The sequence below is a fragment of the Limulus polyphemus genome, unplaced genomic scaffold (assembly GCF_000517525.1).
Source record: "Limulus polyphemus unplaced genomic scaffold, Limulus_polyphemus-2.1.2 Scaffold4468, whole genome shotgun sequence".
Lineage (NCBI taxonomy): Eukaryota > Metazoa > Arthropoda > Merostomata > Xiphosura > Limulidae > Limulus > Limulus polyphemus.
In genome coordinates, this window is record NW_013670078.1 from 48,563 (window position 1) to 62,196 (window position 13,634).

General features: G+C 31.5%; 1 protein-coding gene across 1 annotated transcript in view; it reads right to left on the reverse strand.

Moving 5' to 3' along the window:
* Positions 1-13,634, reverse strand: part of LOC106471199 (Niemann-Pick C1 protein-like) — a gene marked incomplete at its 5' end in the record, with an annotated part of 74,596 nt that overhangs the window by 32,233 nt on the left and 28,729 nt on the right. The window contains 3 exons of the mRNA XM_022399825.1: positions 1,798-1,887; positions 3,022-3,162; positions 10,703-10,840. Coding sequence (XP_022255533.1) covers positions 1,798-1,887; positions 3,022-3,162; positions 10,703-10,840 — 369 coding nt within the window. The remainder of the gene's footprint in view (positions 1-1,797; positions 1,888-3,021; positions 3,163-10,702; positions 10,841-13,634) is intronic.

Consider the following 13,634-nt stretch of genomic DNA (forward strand, 5'->3'; position numbering starts at 1 on the left):
ATGTAGTTCCAAAACCATTGTGACATTCACAGAGAAGTGGTAGCTAATTTAATTGTGTATCTAAGTGTTTTACACTCACAAAAAAGAAACCTATCATTCTATAGGTATTTGAAGAACTTGTAGCATTTCATGATATAATAGACCATTCCAAGCTTTTACTTGTTGTTAAACAAATGTTTAAACAACTCTGTTCAATTATGTATCAGCTGCCTAGTGTTGGCTAAAAATATGAAGAATTAAATTGTGGCAAAATGCTACAAGTTTTCCAAATACCTATAGAATGTTAGGTTTCTTTTTTGTGAGTGTAAAACACTTAGATACACCATTTCAATTTTCAATACCTCACTACTATAAAGGCTTGGTTTGGTCTGGTCTGAAGTTTCATTTGGTGGTAGTGTCCAGAGTCACTGATGAGGAGTGGAATTCTCTGAAACTAGTCTGGTTCACAGACACACCCCCAATGAAAGAATAGACCATTCCAAGCTTTTACTTGTTGTTAAACAAATGTTTAAACAACTCTTATTCAATTATGTAGTAGCTATTTTACTTTCGTATTGTATAAATAACCATTTTTGTAAAAACTTAAATTTTTAGAACTTTTCTTGAACACACAATCTTTAATTATACTTAGCTTTTTTTTCAGAATTTCCTCTATAACACCTACCTAATTATTTCAATACAACTTTACATGCTCATGATTTACTGGGACTAGAGAGATCTTTATGGCTTGGATTTGGGTTGTAGCAAATATGAAATGTTAAAAATCATATAAAACTGCTATTAAGCACTTAATGGGTGATTAAATATTTGAAAACCACACACATTCACATAAAAATTGATAAATAGTTTCAGATTCAAAATAAATATAATAGTAAAATAGATAAATTTTACCATTAATAACTGCAAATCAGGAAAGGTTTATGAGAAATATATTTAAAGAACCGGACTTAGTTTAACCACATCAACAAGTAAACCAGTTAATTATTTTAATTATACTGACAACTCACAAAGACAGATTATTTTAACCACATAAAGTACTTACCAAGACATCAAAGAAACAACTATTACTGTAACCAAAGAAAATTCAGGCATAACCACACAGAGGAACTCAGAGAATATTATTGTGAACAGAGTTTGTAAACAGCCATTATTATAACCACAGAAAACTCACAGACAGTTACTTCTGTAACCAAAAGCGAGAAATCACAGAGACAGTTATTAATGTAACCAAACAGTGCTTCCAAGGTCAATAATCTATTTTGTCAGACAGACATGTTAACTGAAATAATAAAAGCATTCAGGGGTTGCGTAATAACTGAGTTTACAAAGAAGTGTTGCAGTGTGGAAGCACATAAAAGTTAATACATAAATAGTGCAGTATGGGAAGACTGTAATAACAGTTATAACACTACAGTGAAAGTAGCTTACAGTCACAGAGGTAATCATAAAACAAACACTACAGTGAAAGTAGCTTACAGTCACAGAGGTAATCATAAAACAAACACTGAAGTGAGAGGGGCTTACAGTCACAGAGGTAATCATAAAACAAACACTGAAGTGAGAGGGGCTTGTAGCCACAGAAGTAATCAAAAAACAAACACTACAGTGAGAGGGGCTTACAGTCACAGAGGTAATCATAAAACATTGTTTTGTGATGGATGTGGAATCGGAGAGTGTATAAAAGTTAGAGTAAGAAGTGTATGTACAAAACTGATAGAGAAACAATGTATTCAATGCTAATAAAAATCATTCAATAACAATGTACTTCAGTGTTAATTCTTAGGGTGATAGACCTACCTCAGGCATTGAAAGCTTCTGGTCAAGCCCAATATCTATTTGATTGAGAACAGCTATTGAAGAACACAGCCAACCAACAAAGATAGTTAACTAGAAAGTAAAATAATGGTGAAAACTAACAGAAAAATAAAATCAGTTTGAATAAAACATGCATAAATAAAACATAAAGTAGTATGTGTAATAAACTCTACTAGATACTACAGACATTTTTATTATCTAACAACAAACTCCAATAAAACATAAAATACTCATTAAACTGAATCCACAAAATTTTACTCTATAAATGACAATTCCAGAAAACTTACCAGTGACCATATGTGCAACAAGAAGTTTTTAAGGAGGAGCTCACTTTCAATTCATCAATTTACAAATGATATACTATAGCTGATAAATGTCTTCCATGTATATTATAATGGTCACTGAGTGAATTACAAAAAATAAGTATTATTTATTGTTTTAATCCTCTCACTACAGGGTCAAGGTGTACATGTAATGACTTTTTATAGTGTTACAATTCCTCTTGTAATTAATATCAGTCATACAGTAATAATTCCTCCTGTAGTTAATATCAGATATACATTAATAATCCCTCCTGTAGTTAATATCAGATATACATTAATAATCCCTCCTGTAGTTAATATCAGTCATACATTAATAATCCCTCCAGTAATTAATACCAGTTATACATTAATAATTTCTCTGTAATTAATACCAGTTATAGAGTAATAATTCCTCCAGTAATTAATATCAGTCATACATTAATAATTCCTCCAATAATTATTATCAGTTATACATCAATAATTCCTCCTGTAATTAATATCAGTCATACATTAATAATTCCTCCAATAATTATTATCAGTTATACATCAATAATTCCTCCTGTAATTAATATCAGTCATACATTAATAATTTCTCGTGTAATTAACATCAGTTATACATCAATAATTCCTTCTGTAATTAACATCAGTTATACATTTATAATTCCTCCTGTACTTAACATGAGTTATACATCAATAATTTCTCATATAATCAATATGAGTTGGATAATTGTGACTACTCCTAGTTCTAATATCAAGTAGACAGCATTCCTCCAATCAATGCTGATTGGATGTTAAAGGTTAGTTGCATTGTTTTAGCAGGTTAAGAAAACTCCTACAAACATGTTAATACTGACAATAAATACACTTTAAGTGTACAAAAACTACTTTGAAACTTAATACTTACTAGTGTGGCTCGGACAGGAGTTTTCATTAAAAAGGGTGCATAATACTTTTCGAACACGATGAAGAGCCAGCTGTTTCCATGATTATCTAACAAGTCTGGTTTATTAGCCTTACCACAGCACACAATATCAAATCTATGGGCCTAAGAAGAAATGATATTAAAACTCATGACCCATACCATAAGTAATGTTTCCTTCAGTAGAAAGTATTGTAAAGTTGTCATCATATATTTTCTGTATGTAACACCTCTTTAAACACTGTCTCTATAAACTAGCATGATAAATGCAGTAATGAATCAGGATATATAAAAACAATCTTAGAAGTAAGTGTAAAATGAAAATTCCTAAATTTAAGACACACCACTTCGGAGCAGCAATAACATAACTGTATTTAGATACTTGAATGTGAAATGCACTACCAACAAGTTAACAATACTTTGATAATTAATAGTAGCATACACTTGTTCCAGAGATCTAACACAGAGAATTTTGGTAGAGAACTTGTTTATATAGGTAAAGAGAGATGACAAAAAATAAAAAATGAAATAAGCAAATATTATTATTATGTTACAATATTTTTAGAAACTTTCCAAAATGCAGTAAGTTTAAGCCTAGTACCATACTAAAAGAAAAAAACAATAACAATAAAGAAAGAATAGCATTTTGACAAATTTAAAATAACCATAAGAACTGAGAGTTAGTAATTCTCATTTGAATGAAAAGTGGTTGAGAAAATACTACAATAACTGCCTAAACATAACTTTTCCTCAATCACTTATACATCCAGGTAAGGAAGAATATTAAACCAATGTAGACAACAATGTTTTACTTCTACCTCCGATAAGCGTTTATCAAGCCATCAAAAGGTTTGACTATATTACAAAAAGATACAAAGGTCTTCACTTAAAGTCTGTTTGGGCCTATATTATGAAAATAGCATAAGGTATTTTATTAATCAAACCTACTTTAGCCTATATTATGAAAATAGCAGACGGTATTTTATTAATCAAACCTGTTTTAGCCTATATTATGAAAATAGCAGACGGTATTTTATTAATCAAACCTGTTTTAGCCTATATTATGAAAATAGCATAAGGTACTTTATTAATCAAACCTGTTTTAGCCTATATCATGAAAATAGCATAAGGTGTTTTATTAATCAAACTGTTTTAGCCTATATTATGAAAATAGCATAAGGTATTTTATTAATCAAACTGTTTTAGCCTATATTATGAAAATAGCATAAGGTGTTTTACTAATCAAACCTGTTTTAACCTATATCATGAAAATAGCATAAGGTACTTTATTAATCAAATCTGTTTTAGCCTATATTATGAAAATAGCATAAGGTATTTTATTAATCAAACCTGTTTTAGCCTATATTATGAAAATAGCATAAGGTACTTTATTAATCAAACCTATTTTAGCCTATAATATGAAAATAGCATAAGGTGTTTTATTAATCAAACTGTTTTAGCCTATATTATGAAAATAGCATAAGGTATTTTATTAATCAAACTGTCTTAGCCTATATTATGAAAATAGCATAAGGTACTTTATTAATCAAACCTATTTTAGCCTATATTATGAAAATAGCATAAGGTGTTTTACTAATCAAAGCTGTTTTAACCTATATTATGAAAATAGCATAAGGTACTTTATTAATCAAATCTGTTTTAGCCTATATTATGAAAATAGCATAAGGTATTTTATTAATCAAACTGTTTTAGCCTATATTATGAAAATAGCATAAGGTGTTTTATTAATCAAACCTGTTTTAGCCTATATTATGAAAATAGCATAAGGCATTTTGTTAATCAAACCTATTTTAGCTGATAGAATGAAAATAACATAAGGTATTATATTTACCAAACCTATTTTAGCTGATACAATGAAAATAACATAAGGTATTTTATTTATAAAGGATGTTCAGATGTGTTCTATATTTTATTCATAATTTAGAAATCCTTATTAAAACAAAAAATGCTACTTTATCTTTCTTCTATTCCTATAACTACCATAAATTTTCCTCCTTTCCCAGTCATGGTGAACATTAATAACATTGTTGTTATCAGACCAGACAACGATAACAGTATACATGTAAAATACAAATGCGAGTATATCCATAAAATGTATTTTATTCATAGTCTACTTTGGCCTAGATCAGAGATTCTGAAAGTAGGGCACATGCCCCACAGGAGGATCAAATGTTTTGAGGTGTCGAGGTGGAGCATGGAGCAAAAAAAGTTAAGAACCACTGGCCTAGATTATTTGTTGTATTTATGAAGCCTGTTTTTCCTGAGAAACAATCTTGAAAAGTGGTTGTGGTGTCCAAGTATTTAAATTTCTTTGAATGTCTATTGTGGCACATTGTATATGTAGAACAGGAAGATGTCTATATCAGAGTAACAATGATGTGCTGTAGATACCATTGATGTGCTACTATATAAATATCATTGTTACTCTGCTATAGACATGTTGTTGTTGTGCTATAGATACCACTGATGTGCTGCTATATAAATATCATTGTTACTCTGATATAGACATGTTGTTGTTGTGCTATAGGTTCCATTGACGTGCTGCTATATAAATATCATTGTTACTCTGATATAGACATGTTGTTGTTGTGCTATAGGTTCCATTGACGTGCTGCTATATAAACACAACAACATGTCTATAGAACATGTTGTTGTTGTGCTATAGATACCATTGATGTGCTACTATATAAATATCATTGTTACTCTGATATAGACATGTTGTTGTGCTGTAGATACCATTGATGTGCTGCTATATAAATATCATTGTTACTCTGCTATAGACATGTTGTTGTTGTGCTATAGATACCATTGATGTGCTGCTATATAAATATCATTGTTACTCTGCTATAGACATGTTGTTGTTGTGCTATAGATACCACTGATATGCTGCTATATAAATATCATTGTTACTCTGAATAGCAGAGTAACAATGATGTTTATATAGCAGCACATCAATGGTATCTATAGCACAAGAACAACATGTCTATAGAAGTTAACATTTTTCTTAAACAGAAAATGTATTTCTGATAGGTACTTACCTCCAGTCTTTATACCCATCAATTATTTCTGAACATGTACATATCATGTGACTACTCTCCACAAATAGTATTGCACCATCTATATTGGTGCAGCTAGCTCCCTCTGCTATTCCCACTCAATCCTCACATTCGAGAATTGGCATGTTCTAAAAAAAGAACACTGGCTGTGGGGAGGAAGAAGAGGTAAGCACCTATCAGAAAAATGTTAACTTATGATAGGGTTTTACCTCCGCTTACACAAAGCTAGAATCCCACATTGCAAAGGTGGAGGGGCCAATTTAGGCACACAGCATAGAAATCAAGCATAAGGTGACTGCCCAGAAGGAATGGGTGTGCTCTGAGATGAACAAAGCACACAAGTGCACTACTTCTGGAATAGGTATGCTCTTCACTCTTGAAGTAGGAAATGAACCTGACACAGGTGGATACATACACTACCTCAACCGGACAGACAAGGTTTCATAACTCGTCCTCAGCATTAGGAGTATGTGCAGAAGTGCAAATCATTCTGAGATGTGCAATGAATAGTAAAATATAAATAGAATTAACTATGTACATATACAACCTCAACTGGATAGATGAGGTTCCATAACTCGTCCTCAGCATTAGAAGGATGTGCAGGATCAGAATGGGAGTACAGGTGGGAAATGGGTGTGAAAGTCAAACCACCTGCACTGGCAATATAGGTCTTAGAGAGAAAGAACCAGTTGGGATAGAGGATAACATAGGAAGAATGGTAAAGGATGCAGGTAAAATTAATGGCATCAATATCTGAACAACGATGACCACAAGCAAGAAGGAGAAGAAAACAGGTCTTGAGAGAGAGAAGGTAGATAGAATATGAAGACAAAGATTTAAATGGAGGATGAGAAAAGGCATAAAGGACCATAGTGAGATCCCAATAGGCAATTTAAAGGAATGGAAAAGGAGAGAAAGGACAGGGGAAGACAAAACCATATGAAACGGAAGGTGGTCGACAAGGCTGCCTGATAGCTTGACATGGTTAAAGTGGACAAACCTTTGTCAAACAACCAAGTGAAGAATAGGGAAAGATGAAGAACAGAAGGGTGGGAAGGACAGAAGACGATGAAAAGTCCAAAGTTGGAAGGTATACTATCATCTGTGGTAAGAGGACATGAAAGGTCATGTAATGGATTGGGAAAGATGTAAAACGTAGAGTCAGTCCCTGGGCTGAAACAATGAACCTGATAGAAGCCATGAATGAAGACAGAGAGTGGTGACATCTGTTGAACAAGGGACCACTCTGTGAGGAGAATCTTGTTGGGAGAATATAATCAATCCAGATTTAGGGAGCCCAGAAAATGGCAAGTTTGAGAAATGCGATATATTTTCTCTAGGCATTTCCTTTTCTCTATTTTATTCAACATCCCTCCAATAAGTATGAAATTTAATGTATATTACTCATTATCAAATCATCATCGCTCAGACAAAACATAATTTTTGTAGCCTTCAATCTTGTTGGTTACAGAGCCATCAAATAGAAAATCAGGCCCCTTTTGTCCCACCCACCTATTACATCCTCTGTTTCAGGATTTGTTAATAGTTCTCTCTTACTCTTGATACTATATTATGTATAACCAATAGAAATTCATAGTTTTCATCTATCAAATTACCAATTATATTACATTCTTTTCTGAACATAGAATTGTCACTTTCTCTGCTAGTACAAGCTTTGTTCACATGGGAAAGATAACGACTAGCTTGGATGAATTTGTAACGGCTCTTGTCACACAGCTAAAAAAACCAGAAGGATAGTAATAGTTTGGGGAAACTGTCTGCTTTTTGCATGTTATATATCATTCCATGTTCTGTGGTGCATTATTTAGTTAAATAAAAATTATTTAGTTCATTACTACCATTAATATAAAAAAAGTAGGAATAAGTATCATCGACAGTAAAAATATAAAAGAGCAAAGTGAAGTGAAAGGAAAACAATATAGTGGAGTTTAGAGTTGGAAGACCATAGACTTACCCGGTTCCATCAGGGGACATAGATTTACTCAAGTTAACTATAAACTACACCTTAGAATCATGAAATTTTAGGAGCTGAGCTATTATTTGAGAGTCAGAAAATGCTTCCACCTAGTGGTGGTAAGCTAAAGTCACGAAGTTCTAACATTGTGTTGGATAAGGCATAACTGTCCCTTCACGTAACTGAAAAGTAACCTTCCAGCATGAACCACAAGATCTGTGGATGGAGAGAAAAACTAAAAATTTGCTCCCAGACCTTTCAGCCATCAAATAAGGAACAAGCTCAAAAGCAACCAGGAAAATGCCAAAACATATCAAAGAAAGCTTACCCCAAAGTGGCCTTTTATTTTATTTTTCCTTTCAAGACTGTGTTGATTACTGTTGATTGGAACAACCTTTTGTGAGGTAAATGTTTTGTTAGAACAAAGCAATGTTGGGCCATCCACCACATCCACCCAAGGGAACTGAACCCTGGACCTCAGCGCTACTAGTCCGCAAACTTACCACTGTCCCACAAGGAGACTGAAAAGCCAACATACTAAAAGAAGGCTCGGGAAAAAGCACCCTCAATTGTATTCTCAAAGCACCCCGGAGGACCACCACAAATCTGAATACTTCTCCATCTCACCAATGAATAAAGTCACCAACAGTCTCAACCGAGTGTGACAAATATTGCCTAGGGCAATAACGTGGGGGTACAAAAGACTGGAGCAAATGAGAAAAAAAAAAAAAAATCAGACCAATGCTTAGATGGGCAAACAAAGAAGCCCTGACAGTCAAGCAATAGCTATAAGTGGGAGAGGAAGTATATATGTATTGGAAAAAAAAATTGTTGAACCAAGTGAATGCAAACAAAGTAAGATAAAACTGTTGAAGAAAAAAAAAATTGTTTAAACAAGTGAATGCAAATACAGTAAAATAAAAGTGTGGAAAAAAAATTAAAATGGCAAAGAAGCACGTTCATGAAGGGTAGCCACATGATATTTACATGTTCAGAAACAGTGCAAAATTGATGGGGTATAAAAACTGGTGCACTGATCGCAAAATTGTTTTTGGAATGCTTAGAGGGCAGAATAGAATCGAAATAGCTTTGTGTGAATGGAAGTAAGACTGTGTCAGAAGAATAACAATGGTACTTCTATAGCAGAATAAAAATAGTATCTCTATAGTTTAGTCTTTCAACATTGGTATATCTATAACAGAACATCAATGGTATCTATTGTGGAACAACAATAACATGTTTATAGCAGAAAAACAATGATATATGTGTAGTTTGGTGCCACAATAAATGGTATGTCTCTAGCAGGATATCAATGGTATCTATAGCAAAACATCTTGGAACAACAATGGTGCATCTATAGATGTACAATAATAGTGTGTCTGTAGCAAAGAAAAACAAAGGTATGTCTATAGCAGAACAATAGCCTGCTGTTGAATTTCCCAAGAATGACCAGGAACCCACTTTTCAGAAAATAGTGTGAAAGAAAGTTTATTACAAATTAAGTTTCGATACATTGAAACATTCTACATTTGTAATAAAGTTTCTTTCAGTACCCATTCAAGCAGTTCTCAAACATTAAAGTTTCACATATATTTTGTCAATGTACACTCTGACTATTACACATTTTTACTTTGACTATTTTGGTGAAAAATAAAAATCTAAACACAAACAATTTCAAGTTGGATTTTAATAAAAAAATCGGTGAAAACATTTCCTGCAGAATTTTTTTCTTTTTTTATAGTGTATTGAGTTGACAGACATGCAACATCAAGTATACTGTAATTCAAACCAGAAATATACTGATGTTGTATACTTTCCCTTTCTATTTTTGTAGGAAAGAAGAAAGATTTGTTTTCTAATCTTCCATGACCACCACCTGTTGAAACTGGTGACATGAACCTGTTTGTTAAATATATTGTAGTAATAAAAACAAGTGACATCTTAACACATTCACTGCCACAGGTAGTATTAGTAAATTATGTATAATTAAAATTAAACATTCAAGAGGTGCTGAGGAGCAGTTACAGTGTTCCAAACTCATATGCCACAAAAAATATTTGGCTATGAAATAACTATCTGTGACCCACTGGTGTGTCATGAGGTCCATAATTAAGTCACTTATGACCAACCAGTGGGGAACAGGGCAGTGAATATGTTAAAAGAATGTGATAAAAAAGATATATTTCAGAAAAATTATGTTCATCTCAGTCAGTACTGGTCATCTATGAATCATCCTGTCTGACTTGAATGCCTAAATCATTTTGCACAGTTGTGTGGTATAAATCTTGGTACACTATTCAAAGCCATCCCCAATGAGTGTTGAGTTCTGGAACTTACTCTGTATTTCACTGACTGAGTTTGAAATAAGATTATAACTTGAGATCTACTATGATGAAATTTGGTTGAATGAACAGCAACTGCTTGTTGTATAAACAGAAGTATAGAGAACAATGTTTTGAAACTCTATCGCCTGAAGACAAAAGGCAGAAGACTTTCAAAATATCGTCTTCTATACTTGTGTTTCTCTAACAAGCAGTTCAACCAAATTTTATCATGACCACTTTGTCTAAACAATCTATCAACTGAGATCTACTAGTTTCAGGAATTCACTCACCTCTACCCTCCGAGTATCTAAGGCAAGTAAAGCTACAAAACAAGTAATCTGAAGTAAAAAATCAATCAGCAGAGATAAGCCTGCATAAAGGGCAAAAATATGAACTGCTGGCATAGTGGAGAGGGCTCCTACAAACAAAAAAAATGTTGATGTCTTTTAGAAAAATTGCAAAAATTAATGTTTAACATTTCAAACACACAACAAACATCAGCCTAAAAATTTTATACATGAATAAAGAATAAACAATAAAAAGGTGCAAGACACAGCTGTTAATTATTTACTTTAAACCACTCTCCTTAATAAAAAATTAGTTATAAATGTATCACTTAACTAATCAAAAATTTAAATACACAAAAATGATAGCTGGAGACAATAACCAATAACAGATATTTTTTGACAAAGCTAGTGTATCTCAGCAGTTTTCAAAAGGGTTAAACAGTAAAACCCAAAACTGTTTAACATTATTTATTTGTGTAGTAAAGAGTAATTCCAAAAAACTTTTTTTAACATTAATGATTATTTCAAAGAAATGAAGTTGATAGACTAGTGCAAACTTGCATTCAACGTTTTTTTTAACTATAACCTTAAGAATATGAATAGCACATTAAATGGCTTAGAATTGACCATTTGTCAGGATACCAATTATACATCAGAAAACAGACAAAAGTTAGGAAACCATATCACAGGAATACTTATACATGTCAGGTCATATCACTGACAGTGTAATAGACAAGGTATAAGGTTATACAATGGCAACATTGTGTAAGAATTACGTACTACCACAAGACATAATAGTACATGAATGAGATGTTATCTTTGACCAAAATATGCATTACTCCACTTTTATTACTGTTCACAACTTTCTACACATATAATAAAGATACTGAATTAAAGTAATGCACTGACAAACATAAAGCTTAACTGATCTGTTTTAACTACGTTTAACTAACTATACTGATCTGTTTTAACTACGTTTAACTAACTATACTGATCTGTGTTAATTACGTTTAACTAACTATACTGATCTGTGTTAACTACATTTAACTAACTATACTGATCTGTTTTAACTTTAGTTAAACGTAGTTAAAACAGATCAGTATAGTTAGTTAAACGTAGTTAAAACAGATCAGTATAGTTAGTTAAATGTTTAGTTAAATGTAATTAACACAGATCAGTATAATTAGTTAAACATAATTAACACAAATCAGTATAGTTAATTAAATGTAATTAACACAGATCAGTGTAATTAGTTAAACGTAATTAACACAGATCAGTATAGTTAGTTAAACGTAGTTAAAACAGATCAGTATAGTTAGTTAAACGTAATTAACACAGATCAGTATAGTTAGTTAAACGTAATTAACACAGACCAGTATAGTTAGTTAAACATAGTTAAAACAGACCAGTATAGTTAGTTAAATGTAATTAACACAGATCAGTATAGTTAATTAAATGTAATTAACACAGATCAGTGTAATTAGTTAAATGTAATTAACACAGATCAGTATAGTTAGTTAAACGTAATTAACACAGATCAGTATAGTTATACTGATCTGTGTTAATTACATTTAACTAATTATACTGATCTGTGTTAATTACATTTAACTAATTATACTGATCTGTGTTAATTACATTTAACTAACTATGCTGATCTGTGTTAATTACATTTAACTAAATATACTGATCTGTTTTAACTACATTTAACTAACTATACTGATCTGTTTTAACTACATTTAACAATGCTGATCTGCATTAATTATGTGTTTGGTCAATTTGGATAATTTTGTATAACATTTCATGTTTTAATAAAAGTATTTTCTGTTATATTACATTATTTTCACATAATTATCTGTTCTTTGTAGTTTTCTGTTTCTCAGCTATTTCTATTTTAGGAATATACAAACTTTTTATACACAGTGTTGATACAGTGATAGTTTTTCTTTCCAACATGTTAATCATTCTGTACCATGGCTCGAGATTTTACATAAACTTGGGAAGAGGATGGGTTTGGATCCAGGTCCAAGTTGCCCTGCCCAATATTTCTGTTCATTAGTTTGCAATCTGAACTGTTTGGCAAGTGTCAAATGTTATTTATAGCCTCAACAAATTGTACGTGTTCATAAAGTCCCCTCAAGAACCAAGATGTATCATGGTATTCCAAACACAGATGTAAAGTTGTATCATTCAGAGTATGTTGTTTGAGTAAAAATGTAACATTCAAATGTAAAGTTGTATCATTCAGAGTATGTTGGTTAGGAAAAATTGTAACATTCAAATGTAAAGTTGTATCATTCAGAGTATGTTGGTTGAGTAAATATATAACATTCAAATGTAAAGTTGTATCATTCAGAGTTTGTTGGTTAAGTAAAAATGTAACATTCAAATGTAAAGTTGTATCATTCAGAGTATGTTGTTTAAGTGAAAATATAACATTCAATTGTAAAGTCATATTATTCACAATGTTTCAGGTAAGTAACAATATAATGCTACACTTTTAAAATCGTATTATTCACAATGTTTCAGGTAAGTAACAATATAATGCTACATTTTTAAAATCATATTATTCACAATATTTCAGGTAAGTAACAATATAATGCTACATTTTTAAAATCATATTATTCACAATGTTTCAGGTAAGTAACAATATAATGCTACATTTTTAAAATTATATTATTCACAATGTTTCAGGTAAGTAACAATATAATGCTTCATTTTTAAAATCATATTATTCACAATGTTTCAGGTAAGTAACAATATAATGCTACACTTTTAAAATCATATTATTCACAATGTTTCAGGTAAGTAACAATATAATGCTACAATTTTAAAATCATATTATTCACAATGTTTCAGGTAAGTAACAATATAATGCTACATTTTTAAAATCATATTATTCACAATGTTTCAGGTAAGTAACAATATAATGCTACAT